The sequence below is a fragment of the Pyxicephalus adspersus genome, chromosome 4 (assembly GCF_032062135.1).
Source record: "Pyxicephalus adspersus chromosome 4, UCB_Pads_2.0, whole genome shotgun sequence".
Taxonomy (NCBI): Eukaryota; Metazoa; Chordata; class Amphibia; order Anura; family Pyxicephalidae; genus Pyxicephalus; species Pyxicephalus adspersus.
The window spans coordinates 66,280,834-66,298,801 of record NC_092861.1 but is presented as its reverse complement, the minus strand read 5'-3'; the positions used below and the strand labels follow the sequence as shown (position 1 = coordinate 66,298,801).

The following is a 17,968-nucleotide window of genomic DNA, read 5'->3' as shown; positions in this document are numbered from 1 at the left end:
AAAGTATTTATGGTTGATCAATTGTTGTACACTATGGTTCTAATAAAGTTATGTGGTATGTTAATAAAAGCGATGCTATTGCCAGTTGTACCCAAAAGGAAGTCTCTGAGTGGTTATTGTGGAGGGTCAGAACAAGAAAAAAAAGGTTGGGGTAAGCTGGAAGCAGAGGTAACATTGCATTCGTCCACTGTACCATTGTCATGCAAAAATATAGTAATATATACAATATTAAATTTGTGTTTACAATGATAAAAAGCCAATCTTTGTCAGCAACACACAGCAGACCATGCCTCATTAGTTAACTTCCCCGCCTGAACAGTGCACCTGTCATCAGGCTTAGCATTTTTGATTGGAGCGCCATGCAGGGGAAGCATTGAGAACTGAACTGCTGCTCACAGTGTAAAAGTAGTGGTATGGCTATTTGGTGTGCAATTCCAAGCACACACAATTAAAAACATGCATCGTTATACTTGTTTTAACTAAACCGATAAAAATAATACAAATAAGCATGATTTTATTGGGCTTTAAATGTATGCACTCAAGTTTTATGGTAATTTTTAATTACTTCCCTTTAAGTGGATATACCTTGTAAACGACACAGCTAGTTAAATTGGCAATCCTAAAGGTCTAAAAAAATCAAAAGGTTAAACCCCCCCCCCCCACAAAACATGACTTAGAAATGTTGCTACCACATTATTCTCATCCTTTTGTCATCTGTGTTCTTAGCAACTTACTTTAAATGCTTGTATCCATAGAGACAACTATAAGATGCTTATGATACACAAAGCAGAGATAAATAAAAAATCTGTATGTAAAAAAAATACATTTTATAATGAATCTTGCGTTTATTTTTCTAAAGCATTACCACAGTGTAACTTATGACAATTTGGTGTAAAACTACCTGCCTAGCACATAAAAGTACACTCCTGTGACTGTCAATTGAAAATGACGCCATGAATACATATTGGAAACAAATTCTACCTGCTTAAGAATCATTTAGGCCAAATGGAACTAGCAAGTAATTTTGAGCACACTTAGGAACTTTTCAGCCCAGCAAATTATATCACCATGCCATGATGCAATATATCACTTAATGCTGGCAGATTAGATCTAACAATGGAGATATATTGTATCAACCAGTGGTGGAATATTTTATCTTTTATCATCACGTCACTGTTACCAAGCAGCACTTCACACCCACCATACACTTTTGCTTGGAACATTTTCCTGATAAGCAATTTAAATAAGAATGCCCCTCAGGCATAATGCGTACATCATGAAAATGCCATATCCCCAAAAACAACAGCAGAAAAAAGAGGCCTACTATGCCAAATAGGTAAGTAAAATCAAGTGGGGATATACTGGCATATAAATATAAAAAAAAATAATTTTTATTTAAAAAATACAACAAACTTCCTAACAATACATACACTTTTATAAAAATGTCAAAAAAGCAACAGAAAGTCCCAAAACTCATCCTGAATGATATAATCAAAACAAACAAAATTATTATAATATTTGCCCAGATTCTAGTCCATCTTTTTTATGGGACAAATAAATTTCATTGCATTTTCATAAATTCATTTGTATGTGCTGGTCTGCTATCAAATGCCCTGAGGAAGCGGTTGTAGCCGTGAAACACGTCAGGGCCAAAAAATATTTTCTGATTTTATTGATTGTATCATTCATGATGTTTGGTGACTTTATGTTGCTTGCTTGAGATTTTTATCAAAGTGTATTTATTGTCAGAAAGTTTATATTTTTTATAATTTTAGGTTAGTAACTCCCTATTTGATTGTACTTAACTAATTAGAACTGTAGGTCCCTTTTTCTGTCATTTTCCTGACAAAACTTGCCATGCAGTTTGGCGCTGTAATACTGAGAACTGCAGCTCAAATTTGGAGAAAGAATAGGGATAGGAAACCAGGACTGCACAGATGCCAACACAACCAAAAGTCACGTCCACTAAGCAACCAATTAATAAGTAAATGAAAGCTGAATAAATAAACATGATTTAAATTAGACTACCTTTCATCCACACCCAACACAAACACAAACACCCATTTCAAGCTAACTATACCTTGGTGGCTTACAAAGTACAGCGAGACACACAAATCATGAACTGATTTTTACAAATGAATACACAGAACAACACCAATATTGGCATTCTTTGTCTGGCAAAGGTATGCATAATTAGTGTGCATTTTAGTCATTTTTTTCCTGCTAGACTGTACTTTTTTCAAGCATACTTGAATGTCACATTAATAAATTCTAAGCAAAAACAGACAGGATAATCTTGCTCCCTTTTCTTTCTCAACAAAGAAGGAAAGAAAGCATGCAGCAGTTTTTGTGCTGCCATCCTAGAGTAACATACTGCGTTGCACAGCTGCACAAAAATACTCTTCATAGATGAGCTGCCTCAATAAATGAATGGTGGCTTTCAGAGTTGTAAGAAAGTGTACCGATATTCAGTAGAAGAAGCCTGGCTGGGTATGGAAGGGTATTTACTAGTGTATTTTGTTAAATAGTAAACTAACAATCACTATCTTTAGATGTCAAGAGACTGAATCCTTGATTTAATCTACGCATTTTAGGAAACTGATAAGAGGAGTGAAAAAATTGGTGCCTTGACTAATCTGATTCATACAGCGTACATCCATAGCAGAAGATGCAGCTACGATTGGACCTGGCTGGAAGAGGACAGGCAGCCTAAAAGTGAACTACTGATCTGTGTGCCACTGCAATTTATCAGTCTGAGCCTCTGTCAATAAAATGCCATGAAAACTTGATGGGCCCCTGTATGTACCTCCCCATGTATTTTTTTTGTTTTTCATGCACAGCAGCTGCTGCAAACTCTAATCTCCCCGGAGCCAATTTTGGTCAAGAGAACTTGCTCAATGACACTTTCAGGAAGGGTATAAAAACATCTTGCACCTCCTAAACATCTGGTGCACTTTAGTCACACACCTAAGAGTCCTTAGACTTTATGTTCTTCTTTCAAGTATAGATGTAATTCACCATTACACACTATGCCCCTGATTCATCATTGAAATCCGCGATCGCTGGAAGCGCGAACGTACGCGCGGCCAGCATTTGCAATCCCTATTTAATGTACAGCGCTGCGTAATATGTTGGCGCTATATAAATCCTGTTTAATAATAATAATAATAATAATAATAATAATTCAATACTGACAACCAAAGGTGAACCTCCAGTGGAAAGGAATTTTAATTATTCACTCAAGTCAAGCTACAATACAAAAAATCTTTTATGTTACCATAGATATTCTAGTTCTCACAATGTCTAATTCTGCAGTATGACCTCTTCAAAAGATCTTGTTTTTATAAACTCATCTTACGTTCAATGTTCTTTGGCAATTGTATCTACCTCTTATGCTCCATAAAAGATCCAGCTGTACCTCTGGAATAACTAAACACGCAATACACTTCAAGCATACTTGTTAGAGTATCAGAACACTTATAAAGTATCACTTCATCTAAACATAATTTCAGAATGTTTCTGAAATACTGCGTTATACAAAGCTGTATGTGGTATAAAGTTCTAGTCTGATGTTAGAACTTTTAAAATATTATTGACTTTCTTTTCTCTCTTTACTTTTTGCTATATTCCCTTTGAGATGACACATCAAGTGAAATACTGGCACAACAGCAAATACAGCCATCCTTAACAGAATCTCCCAATTAAATGTGTTAATTGGTTGTTGATTAAACTTGCTTGTGGTCCTTGTGGTTTCTCTCTCATAGATACCATGGAAATTATTACCCTTTGGATCCTTAAAACCTGATATCTCAGTCTAATAAATCATTAACTTGTAGCAAGAATAAGTTCAATATCATGTAGTTACCCTTAACACCTTATTCTCACTGCTATAAAAGAACTGGCTAAGAAGTTGACTCATTAGGGTGCATGCCCAGGGGTGTTGTGAATTTTATTGCTTGCTGCTTTAACCTGCTAGTGTACATTGTTTTTTTTTTTACTATCTTCTAGTATCATTGGAGTCTAATCTTTTCAACGTCCAGTCAACATACATAATATAGTTTTAAAAGCCAAAAACGTATGTATTTATTTATTATAGTCTGAAAAATGTATATCTTGTTTAAATAACACAATAGGAAAAATGAAAAAAATGTAGACTAATTTACTAAAGGAATGGATAATCACACAAGATTGATTTCAATTATACAACTGCGCGAAAATCAAATCCTTGTTTACAAAAGTGGTCACTTTTGTAAATGGGATTTTGGCATTTCTGCTAGAAATGACTGGAACCTCTGGCAAGCATAGACAGTACCAAGCGCTATGCAGCTCTAAGCAAAGGTCACGCATACATTCTACTGGATACTACGGACCAGCATTTGAAAAGGTAGGGGAAACTGAATAAATAAAAAAATAACACATTGCCTGCCATAGATAGAACTAACAAAGATGTTATTGTGTTAAGTTCACAAATATCATTAGTGTTAAAAATGCAACACCTAAAAGGATGGAAGCAAATATGTGAAATACAGCTTTCTTTTAAGAAAAAGAATAAGCACTATACAGTACTAGATACACACATTTGGGAGTAATTTATTGATTTTTCCTAACTGGTAAATCTTAATCAGAATAACAATGCATCCTCCTTTAGAGTGCTTTTCCATGATTGGCTGTTTACTCATCTGGTGAATCATTACTAATTCATCCTATTATTTTCCAAAAGGGCAAATAGTGGCATAACATAATAACACTGATCATCACTCTCAGGACCACTGCAAGCGCAAAGTCTGACCTTGTCTTCACTGTGCATCACAAATGACCTCAATTGTTTGTTCATTTGCCTTTTAAACTCATTATGAATGTCATTCTGTACACATGTCATGACCTTTTTATTTTCAGTGTTGCATGGTAATGAAGCAAAAGTAAAGATTTTCATGGTTGGCCATGAATGAAGACTTCCATTGCAGAAGCAAAGTTTATAAAAAGAAAATAACTTCAAAAAGTGCCAATAAAATAAATATAGAGATACCAGAAGGCATTTGTTGATGTTCCAAAGTTAGCATGCTGACAAGTCAGGATAAGCAAGCAACTCTGAGCATTAACCTGTGCATATAACTACATGATGTCTGAACAACATACTCTAATAACAAGAAAAAGACTGAATTAAGGACATACAAAACACGTTTTAGAAAATACCATATAACAAGAACTGTGCTAAAATGGAAAGTAGAGTTAGTGCTAAGTATTTGGCTAACAAGCCTACTATTTAATGAACAATGCTTACTTGTATGTGTAACAATGTTTTGTGTATAGATATAGCTCTAATATAAATAGTAACCTGGAACTGGAATTTTGCACATATTATTAGTAACTAGAAATGATGGCAGTCACAGGAATCACATAATTTAGACAATATCAATAGCTTTTTTTATCCAGTTTGCTTAGATGTGCAATGAAATTTGGTCAGCTTAAATGTAATACTTAATTAATGTAGTTTATTATTTTTTATGTAGATGGAAGCAAACATTTGTTTTCTCCCTAGTAGGTCTGCACATTGATTGTGGTTTACCATTTTATTTCTTCATGGAAGATCATCAGTTGTGCAGGCATTTCCAGGCGATTGCGCATACTTGCAGCAGTTTCAAACCTTGCTATTATGCCTGAATGCAGTGCAGGCTTATTCTGGCAGGTAAATCCTAATGCTTCCTTAAGGTTGATGGTTGCCATCACATTCCTACTGGATGGTAAAGCCTAGGGACCAGATAACCCATCAAAGCTTTGAACCAATAGAAATATAGACGGTAGAGTCAAGTCTCAAGTCCAATATCAAGACTCAATTTTATTGGGAAAACTGAAAAACTGTATGTACTGCATAACTGTACTGCTAAATAACAGATTTTCACTCTGTATATTGATATGATAAAAATGTGTCTGATTTGTCTCTACTGGCTATTCTGTTGAACACTTTAAAAAATTAAAACAAATAAGTAAAAGTTGCTATGTGATTACTTATAACAAATAAGTAAAAGTTGCTATGTGATTACTTATAACAAATAAGTAAAAGTTGCTATGTGAATAATGTTTGCTTCACAATAAATACAAGCTATTGCTTTTTCTATGTGGGATGTTTTCCCAGTGTTATTTACATTCATGTTTCTGGTACTGAAATGAGAGTATTTGTCACAGCACACTAACTTTGCATTTGCCTTCATAAGAATGAACTAACTCATGATCACCAATTAATGCATTGAGGCAGCAGGACTGGACAAATAAGAAAGACATATGTTATATGGGTCAGTTCACATATCAGAATGTTCATTTTTTGACTAATAATATGAACAAACTGCCCTACCATTTTTTCTGTAATTCTTAGAAACCTGCTATTTTAAGTATATATATCATAGTGCAAAACAAAATGCCAAAACCCAACAGTTATAAGTACAACACTACATTAAAGCTCTGCTGCATTTATAAACAGCATTAGCTAAACCACTAGCCCTAGCCTTTCTATTAAAAGCTGGAATTACAGATTTCAGATGCAGACAAATGTACCATTTTAAAGCCATAACTGCCCATGGTAGCTGTCTTTTCAGTGATGCCTGTACACCTAAATCCTCATTAATATTATTATTATTATTATTATTATTATTATTAATAATAATAATAAACAGAATTTATATAGCGCCAACTTATTACACAGCGCTGTACATTATAGGGGTATTATAGGGGTAGTAAATAGGGGTTGCAAATGACAGACGAATACAGACAGTGGTACAGGAGGAGAGGACCCTGCCCCGAAGAGCTTACAATCTAGTATCCTAAATCCTCATGGGATCATTGTGCTGAACTAGGCACAAGTATTACCACTATTCTGTATGGCATGGCCTGACACAAACACAAGAATTTTCGTAGACTTCAGCATGTAGTCTTCAGCATACAGAACACAGTAACCATTGACTGCTTGAGTTTCTAAACCTTTCTCACTACACTAGAAAATTAGATTTCCTGTTGCCTGTGTATCCAATGGGATAAGGAGATGTGTTCCTCACTCACATCATATGGAAATTAGGTAAAATACATACAAAGATAGCATTAAAAAGTTTACAGAAGGTCAAAACCTTCAACACTCAAAACCAAATCAAATGGCCTAAATAGAGCTTTTTCCAAAAAAAAAAAAAATTCAGATAATAGAGCACTCATATGAAACATAACAGTATACCTAGTAAATTTCACAACCTGACATATATGGTAATGCGACAGGTGTCTCCTTGGCTATTGTTGGGGAGTCACCTGCCCATATGTGGTAGGCCTTAATCTCATTAACACTTCAAGCATAATTTTAGAAACAAAGCAGTAATTGTGAAAAAAAAAATGATATCACAGACAATCACAGACAATCACACACCAGTCAGCTAGTCATTTCACTATTTCACATCCACAAAGAAACAATTTCATTGTACTTTGAGTGCAAACATTATGCTACCATAAAACATAGCTTCCTCAGCCTTCACAAACAGAAAAGCTTGCATTCGATACCTTGATGTAGGAAACAAATTCAGGGCTGAATCGAAACTGCATTGGAAAACAGCAATTGAAGGAATGAAAAAGATAAAGTCTATTCAGAAAGGGCAGCTGTGATAAGACCCCATTTACCATAATGTTACAATTATGCTAGCAAATAATGGACACAAACAGGTTTGTCTGTTCTAATAATCATGACTGATCAGTAAAAGATAATTTCAGTTCTGCTTTTGTAACATAAATGTTTATTCATACAGTTGAGAATTGAAAATCCAATCATCAATATTCCATTTCCTTCAGTTTTCAGGCATGAATTTCAGATTGCATTTTCAATACAGGGACTGCAGTACACTGTTTGGCCACTGATTTTTTGGTGGCGTTGTTCTGCACAAACAGTCTTTAGGTCTTGCTTACTACAATAAATACATGCTAAGACGTCCCTGCTGCCTGTTCCGTGAAACCATGCCAGATGTCCTGGTTGCTGCGAGTGGAAGGCTGGCCTGTGTGTGGAGGTGAGTATAACTTTCAAAACTCCGTCACTTCTCGGATCTCGAGGTTGCCGGATATTTTAATGTCAACTGTATATATAGTAAAAGTATCTTGGTTGAACATACAAGTGAAAGTTTCTCAATCATGCCAAAATATTACTGAAATGACTGCTGTATACTATTTGCAGTTGTTTTTTTACCTTTTGGATCTTTACTCCAATGCCACCAGCAGAGCCAGGTTAAATATTTTAAATTATTCTTTGTATACTTTACAAAATATTATAGGTAATATTATCAAGTATACAGAAATAATAGTAATTTGTATCTCTTTAAAAAAAATGTACACGTACAAAGCTGATTAGAAAATAAAACAATAAACAGTCATTAAACACCCCAGCTACCATCCCAGGCAAACAATCGTTATTAATACCCTGTTAAACTTCAAAAACAGACATGTACATAATACGCTAAGAGTTATTGCCTAGCAAAGCTCCATCCCTTTGTGATACAAGGCTTCTTTTTCCCACACTATATGCAGATAGTAACTCACTGGCTGTGTAAGTGCTGTGAAGTATACATAAATATAATATATGAAGTTATCGCTCCATGATACCAAATCATTATATCAACTACATTTTACCACATTGTGGATGACAAATGGGAACATTTCTTGGAAATGGAGTACGGTTTTCACTGACAGAATAAATGGCTTACATTAATTTATTTTGTATGGCCAAGCAAAATTATTGCATGTTATAAAACTGAGCAGTAAATGTGGACATTCAAGTGAATTCTGCTTTTACTGCTCCCAGCTTGTATTCCCTTCTAACAAAAGCTAATGTCACAGACCTGCTAAGAGAACCGGTATTTTTAATATGCATAATTGTACACTGAAGGACAACTATACTTTTAAAACAAAGTAGATCTATTGTAAATCTAGGGGCAATAAGTACTTGCCATAAAATAACCACTCACTACTGCCTTTTCCTTTCTTGGGTCATCAGTTTCGCAGGCCAGGGAAACAGTTCTGCTTACATCCAAACTGTTTATGATATGCACATTACAGCACAGAAAGCTACATTTGACTGAGAACAGGGATGGCATCCATACATGATGATGCATAAACTACGCTGCACCCATGTTTATGAAGAAATCATTATCAGGTAGAAGGAGCTATACCCAGCTCTCCTTTCCATTCCATGCCATTCCACACAGGCTATTATGGAAAGCAGAACACTTACCCAAAAATCTAGATCCATGTTATTCCCCATGACCTCAGTACAGATCTGCAGTCAGTACAATCTCTACATTGCACAAGAAATTCTCTACAATGTACTATACACAATGAAATCAATCAAACCAAGCACTGTTGACACTGGTCATGGCCTTTGACAATTGCTTTCAACATATATTTAAGTGCCACAGAATTCTTACAGTCAAAATATGATTGATTTCCCTCAATCACAATCTCCTAAATCCAGAGGAAGGTAAAACGGTGGGCAACATTTGCAACTTTGGCACACAGAAGGACTAGATTCCTGAAAAGACGTTTAAGGGGGGATATGATCACTCTGTATAAATAAATAAATGCTCCATATAGAGAACTCTCCTACCCATTATTCACTTTGAGATCATTACAAAGAACAAGAGGGCACTCTTTGTGTCTGAAGGAAAAGAAGTTTAAGCTCCGTATAAAGAAGGGATTCTTCACTGTAAGGTCCATGAAAATGTGGAATCGGCTCCCTCAGGAAGTAGTTTCAGCAACTACTATAGATTGCTTTAAGAAAAAGCTGGATGTTTTTCTCAGAATTTAACTAGGTATTAAGGCTTTAGAGTAAAGATAACAGTGAGTGTTGATCCAGGAAACATCCGATTGCCTCATGGAATCAGGAAGGAATTTTTTCCCCTGTTCCCCTGTCAAATTGTACCAGGGATTTTTTTTTGCCTTCCTCTGGACCAACTATGTCCGTAGGGTTTTATATCTGGGATATGTGTATTTCCCTAGTGGTTGAACTTGATGGTCTTTTTTCAACATGACTAACTGTAACTTTGTAACATTTGCAAAGATTCCAAGGTCAATTTTTAGCCTCTCAGTTATATTGTCAATGACTTTGTAAAATCAAAAATACACCCAGTAAGGTTTGGATGTTGCTGAGCTACATGTCTTCAATAACCCTTCCCTCACTTCATTAATTCACTGCATACAAAGTTATCTCTTGCATGTGCAACTGGTTTTGGTAACAAAGACTACTTTTATAAAAGGAAAATAAGCCTGCTTTTGTATACGGAAAACATGACAGACATTTATGGATATTTATGGATACCCTTGAACCAGGCCAGCAGAGACATAAAAGAAAGACTACAGGCACTTAATTTCAACAAACTAAGTGGATTCAGACACTGACCAGCAAAATGCTTGGAAGTACACCCTTAACATTATTGTGTGTACGACTAACAAGATATCTTTATTATTAGATAAAACCTATGTTTTTATACCAGTAAAACAAAATAATTCTGCAGCAGTAGTTTCTGTAGTTGCTTTTAATGACAGTTACACAAGCCGACAATTCTACCATCCATTAATGACTATCTTTACATAAATACTGCCCATTTTCCCCACCGACACCAAGCAGTCATGTGGTCACCCAAAGAATGACCCTCACATTCTGCAATTCACAAGAGAGAGGTGGTTGGGCCCAGCAAGATACATGGGGTATTACCAAAGGTGGCCATATGGTTGTCCTCCAATGTACTGATGTTTTATGTTGCCTGCATTTACATCACAGGTTTTTATTTACACAGGACAACTTTCACATGGCTGGTCAATGAAAAAACACAACATACATGCCTGCCCTACCAATATTGCCAATGGCATGCTTAGGAAAAAGAGCCATACATGGCTACATATTTTTTTATTTTCTGTATGGCTAGCAGAGACTGTGAGACCCACATAAACATTCTGTTTATAAAAGAAAAATCTGATTTTTTTCAGCAATTTTTGTTATGTATTCGTATATAGTAAGGCATTGCAAAGATCAATGATCATGTACAAAGTGTAACCATAGCAACCAGTCCACTATCAAACCTGCAAAATTGATATCTGACTGCATGTTAGCATTGAACTTATTGCAGTCTGCTGTTCCATTTTGAATAGGCCCAGTTTTTATATTTGTGCTTTTTATAATTACAGTATATGTGGGTAAAGTTAACTAACAAGATATACTATTACAATATCTCTCAAAGACAGGCATTCTTCATCTAAAGGTGAACAAAAATGTCCATGATACTGAGCTAGCCAGAGCTGATTCTAATGAGAATATAACCGGTCACCTAGCAACCACTGAAATATTGAATATATCTCATTTTTTCTGTTCACTTTAAATACGCAATAGGTACAAAAATAAAACCAGTTTATGTACCAATGGATTGAAACACAACTTAAAATTCAGTGATATAAAATAAGACCATAAACAGAAACAATTATAAACTGTAAGCTAAAAGGGCCATTCCAATTTGTGACATAGCGTCATACACAGAGTTTATTCAGATCATCTTCTTAACAACTGGTTATTCAAAATGTGTCTTACCTTGTTTTGTATTTGAGTTTGGCCCACCAAAATAAGAATATTGGATGAGATGATGGAGAGACAAAAGTTTATCAGAATAATTGATCTCTCAGATTTGATGTATCTGTTCAAATAAAATCAAACAAAACCAAAAATTATTTGAAATAGATGCCAGTAAAATTAACAGATATGATGTTTACATAATGATATTTTATAAGTTGTTACTGTAAATAATATGTACAATTGCTATATAAGAAGAGATAAACTATTCCCATGATGCATTGTAAGTCTTGAAAGTAATACATTGAAAATTGGAATTTATTCACATTATCATAACATATTAATGTGTCTTCAGGAATGCTGATCTCTAAGGGCAGGTTTCCACCAGCCGCTTAATTGCTCAATTTTTTGCGGCTCCCAGTGGCTGACACATTGCCAGCTGTTCAAGGACTTGCAGGGCAGTGTTGGTTCAAAAAGAGCCAGTGATTGCACATGTGACAGCTGGTTGTTCTAGTACCTCTCACTGCAGCCCTAATTCATTCCCTATGGTGGCTGCTGCAGAAAATGCTACATGTAATGTCTCCCCATGCGGCAGCATTTTCTGGGGTGAAGAAACAGTAAATGCACTGCAACCTCACTGCCAGTGTGAATAAGCCCTAACTGTATTTCTATACAGATATTAATAAAGTATACCCACTAAATTTGTACACAAGTAAAAGCTAAAGACAAGCTTTGTATTTGCACAAAAAAACCTGAGTGGAATATACTGCTAAACATGAATATGCATCATTGGAGTATACAAGGTTGACTATGGCTATGATTGTTACATAGACAACTGTAATACTAATATATGCTGTATAAATACTGTACAAAGAGTAAATATGGTGGTCATTTCAATTTGCATGGAACTAACTTCCATTATTCCATATTAAATTACACTTAATATGGGAAAAACTACTGTAATTCCTTACGCATAATCATATTCAAGCAGGAATGATTGACCATCTAGCAGCTGAGATGGTGCATGCATACAAAAATGGCCTTGTTTATCTATTAATGTGGTCACTTACTGGCTGGCTTCTATGTGCCACATGATCTGGCTGTTTGTATTATTGCTAAAAGGACACCTGGCTATATCTGGTGATATGCATTTTTATTCATCCACATATGCAGCACAGTCAAATTTGGCAGTGCTTTAGTCATTTTATTGACCAGTGTTGCCCAGAAGGAGCTCACAAACGCAATACATGGCCAAACTCATCAGATGCAGAGCCTAGGGACTCTTTGTTTTAATGACAATGAACCTACTAGCTTATATTTGGATTGTAGAAGCAAACTGGAAATGTGGATGAAACCTACATGAACATGGATAGAAAACACAAACACTATGCAGGCACCACAGTGCTGCATGGTAAAAGGACAATCCACAATGGCAGCAATCTGCACTGTCATAGCAAGCTGGACATATAAGTAGACTTGCACGCTGTTAAATGCATTCCAATGGGAAATGTGTGCTATCCAAATGTAAAACAACAGACTGCTGATTAGTACTGGCTATTACATCCATAGCATGGAAATAATGGGCTCAGTGACACAGCAACTAAAGGTCTAGCCTACACAGCAGCTGTGATGCCTCCAAACTGATGATACACTATCCAGTAAGCAACACAAAACAATGGGAAAGTGCACCTCCTTTGAAAGAACAAGGCAGCATGGACAATGCATTTGGTTTACTACCAAACAATTACAATTCCCAATTCATAGTATAATTGGGTGTCATTTCCAGCATTATCAGAATAGATTTGCATCCAAATAAAATTACAAAACACTGTCAATCAAACCAACTAAAATGCCAGCATGTACATAATTCAGTGTTCATTTCAATGCCAATTCAGTACCTTTTGCCATAGCTCTTTACGCTTATGATAAATACATTACCAAAAGTATTCTGCAACATTTGATAAAATATGCGCAAACTGAATTTCAACTATTTTTCACCTAAAACACAAGTTTATCTGGTTTAAAAAGCTTCTATGCACTTGTTTCCTGTGTTAAAAACACATTCTAATTATAATTCACTGCCATGGCAACCCACATTAATTTAAGAGCAGCACTTTCTAAAACTGTAATGTCATGCAGTGTCACTGCTTTATTTGTAGTTTAATGAAAACTATATTATCACAAAAAGAATGGCAAACAGCACAATCCCGTTTTCTGTTATCTTTGTAATACAGCACAACTGCGTGCTGTGAAAATGCAAACTGTACACAATTCATATGCGTAATTCATACCTTGCTAAATTAACTATATTGTTTGGGCCATTTGGTATTTGGGCCACTTCTGTTACATGTGGGCTCCATAATAAGGGTTTAGATGTCAGAATATACAGCTGTTTATTATTTATACAGTGACAACGCTATCTATATCATTTTATATTGCTGGCTGCTTTTGGTACCCAGTATCTAGTACATAACAAAATCACATATAATTCTGTGAAAAGTATGTATACCCCATGAAAATACTGACTTGTTCCATATATTCAAACAGGCAGGCATTATATCTTCAAGTAGTGCCTACAGGCAAAGGTGATATATCTAAATAAACGGAAATGATCAATACATGTAATGGGGTACTATGTGTAAGTATTTTGCATAAATTCCCTCTAGTATTTGTCACATGCATACTCTATTTATACCCATGTCATGATCTTCAATGTGCTTAAACAGCAGGATATAAGTCATGTATAAGGGGTTTGTAAGAGCATTGAACCTTGGTAATACCAAGCCTTCATTAGGGTACAATGTTTGTGGGGTTCTTTCCATGATTTGCCCATTTCGATTTCCCTGGAACATCTCAATTAGAACTCAAATCAGGGCTTTGACTAGACTAGTTCATAACTTTCCAATTCTTCCTTTTTTCATATGATATAATATATGATATACCAGTATATATATATATATATATATATATATATATATAATATATTATATATATTAGATACCAAGAATAAATACACAATCTCATTATTATGTGTCATTTGTTAAAGTATAACACGTTTTTCTGTTTGCACCGTTTGAATGAAAATCTGGTATTTGTTCATTTGTACTAAAAAAACAAAATGAACAATTACCAAAAGGTATACTAATGTTGGACTATATAACCAAGGAAAGCATTAGTGCTGTCAAATGAATCCTAATGGTATTTTTAAAAATTAGCAAGCCCTATATATTTAGTTAGATTGACTATCTGTATCAAATTGGTGCTGCCCTTTCAACCACAGTTTCAAGGACAATATACGTTCTACATACATGCCAGTCATGGCCTTTTTCCCAGATTATTGGAAGTGAACTTGGGTGTAATTAAAATCTATTACATTAATTGCTCTTGAGGATATGTTTATTGAATTTCATACAATTAAATGTGAAAAAAAGCTCAACCTAAATTATTTTTTTCCTGTGAAGAACATTTATCTTTACCTACATAGATTTCCTGTAAGGCACCATATTTGCATCACTTTCATTCATAAATATATGTTATGCATATATATATATATATATATATATAAGAATTTTACAACACAATACCTTTTTTGATTGGTTTAACAGTCTTGGAAGAACAGTCTTACTCTAAGTACAGCTAAGCCCTGCCCCCCAAACCAATGCTTTCGCTTCAATTGCGGCTTGCAAACTCAGCTGTAACGGGTTTAGTTCTTGAATGTGCTTGAGAATCTTTTCCAAGTCAGTCAAATGCTTAAGCTCTCTGTACAGCATACACTCAGAGACTTGCTGGATGCACAGAAGTGAATTGGAGGACCATCAAAAGTGTTATCCAATTATCCAAGTTTTCTGCACACAGTATTGTTAGATAGGTATTGACAATGATGTCTTAGAGAAGTTCTCATTGTAGGTTATTCAAGATGGAGACATTACTACTTGTATGACTTATTTATCAGGACAGCCACTTAAAAATATTGCAACATTTCATGAACACCTTAGAGATAGCATTTTATTGAACAGAAATCAAAATCACTTTGTTTCCACTCTGTTGTTAAATATACCCAAAGTATATGGTCATCATTCACAGTAGAAGTCATTATTTCATTTACACCTACTTTAAGATAACTCCTCTATAGTTTTGTCATTGGAATACATATTTCTCTAACATAAAAAAGCTCATATTTTCCTATTTTATATATATATATATATATATATATATATATATATATATAAATATATATATCAGTGTTGCTTACTGCTCTCTGTAACTTAAAATGTTGTTACATTTTACATGGTTAAAATATATGGTTATCTGGTACAATACAATACACATTTTCCTATTTTATATATATATATATATATATATATATATATATATATATAAATATATATATATAGCTAAACTGTGACTGTGGTCCAGATCATATGACTATCTTTTAACTCTCCAAAGTTATAATTTATGCCAGTGGTCGCCAACTGGTGGTCTTCGAGAAAATTTTGTTGGTACGCAGCTCTGGCTCTGTGCCCACAAGCAGAGTGAGGAGAAGGAACCCACTGGTAGGTCACACCAGGCAGAGCTGCGTACCATGTCCCTCATACAGATCGCAGGCTCAGGGAAGTAGGCGGGTTGTGTACCTGTACCTGTATAAAGCATGGCTAACACTTTCCAATAAGAAAAACTCAAACTCTCTGCTGATTGCATAGCTGTAGATGTGACTTAGCAGATGGTTTTGTAGGACTGCTACAGAAAAAGGCCACTGCTCACACACAAAGGGCAGTGATCATCTGCAATGAGACCCTGGAGTCCTAAGTTGCAAACACACATGCAATTATAGTCGTTGGAAAGGATCTTTTATGATCCTTTCCAACGACTAAGGACTGCACGATGCATGAACGAGTGCTGTACATACAGCACCGTTCTGCTCTATGGAGAGGGAAGGAGGAGAAGGAAGCTCTATGGAGAACGACACAGTGGGACCCGCTGCGCGCTCTCCCTCTTCCCTTGCATTAGGATCGTTCGTCATCCATCATCCAGCCAGGACGGTCGTTCGGACGATATAGGACAGGCGCTGTACACACGCCAGATTATCGTCCGATATCGGTCCTGAGCCGATTATCGGGCGAGAACCATTGGATATGTGTACATAGCTTTATGGTTTTTTGCCACTGTTGCAGGTAAAGATATTATCAAAGGGCTGTAGTAACACATTCAAAAATATATGTTTGATTGCACCCTTTATTTTTCAGTGGGATATCACTTAAGACTTCACTTGAGCTTTATTGTGTGCCTTTAAAAAACATTCCCACTAACGTACTGTGTAATATGGTCCATACCAGTGCTGACAAACTATGCATTTGTGGAGTACACACTATGTACACTTAGTGGATGACTTAAGGTTCACCCCAGTCTGTGTACATTTAATGCATGGTCAGATTCTTTTTTTCTAATCATTTGCCCAATATTGGGTATTTAAAAAAAAATAAATGGGTTTGAAAAGTAGTTTGCCAACATAATGTTACATTCAAATGTAAACGTGCAAATGGAAACTGATAGTATTTCAATACCTTTGAGTTTTCAATACCTTTCAAAAAAAGAGTATGTCTAGTATTAGACATACCAAATCAGCTTTGTAATTGATGTGTGGGAAACATCTGTGATCTTGCAGTTTCACTTTGTAGTATCCAACTCTCTTTTTTTTCATGGCAATTTTACATGGCAGGTTTGAATCTGCCATTAATCTGCCCAGAAAGAATGAATGGTCCTAATGAGGACATGAGGCCAGGTTATGGAAATTCTAGTATTGAATTAATCTAAACAAGCAGTAAATGAGTTCTAAATAGGTGATCCAGGAAGAGCAAGCAAGGTTAGCAGTGCTTCAGTTGTGAACCTTGAAGGAAAATTGCACCATAGTGCCCACAGCTATTGAGGTCAGTGAGGGCTTTTAAATATTTCTTATTGTGAATATGAAAATACACGAATGTCTATAGCTTCACCTTCACAACTGGCAGTTTATTACACATGGCCCAGTGTGGTATAGCTGTATGGTATTGTTTCTGATTTTCAAACCAGCTGTTAAAATTACAATTCATGGCTAATTCCCAATACAATTTTCAATCCACATATCCACTCTCATGCAACTTGTTATTCAATGATTGCCTAATTTACGGTGTTGTTAATAAAACTTTACCCTATTTACTCAGCTAAGTGAACAATCAGCTTGGAGAGTAAACCTTCATTTTGCGTAGAACTGCATACATACAGTGCCACATTTACTTTAGGACCCTTACACATGTTCCTGCAGCGATGCCTTGTGTTTTAACATGTGCATTAATTAATGTTTTGTGTCCGTTAACATGCATTGCATTAAGGCAGCATCTTCAAAATAAATTTTTCAGCAGT

The 17,968-nt window shown here is 35.4% G+C and overlaps 1 protein-coding gene across 5 annotated transcripts in view; it reads right to left on the bottom strand.

Moving 5' to 3' along the window:
- The window catches only part of ADGRB3 (adhesion G protein-coupled receptor B3), a 510,634-nt gene that overhangs the window by 90,660 nt on the left and 402,006 nt on the right, over positions 1 to 17,968 (bottom strand). For all 5 annotated transcript variants that reach the window (XM_072408480.1, XM_072408481.1, XM_072408479.1 and 2 more), the window contains one exon: positions 11,594 to 11,696. In XM_072408480.1, coding sequence (XP_072264581.1) covers positions 11,594 to 11,696 — 103 coding nt within the window. The remainder of the gene's footprint in view (positions 1 to 11,593; positions 11,697 to 17,968) is intronic.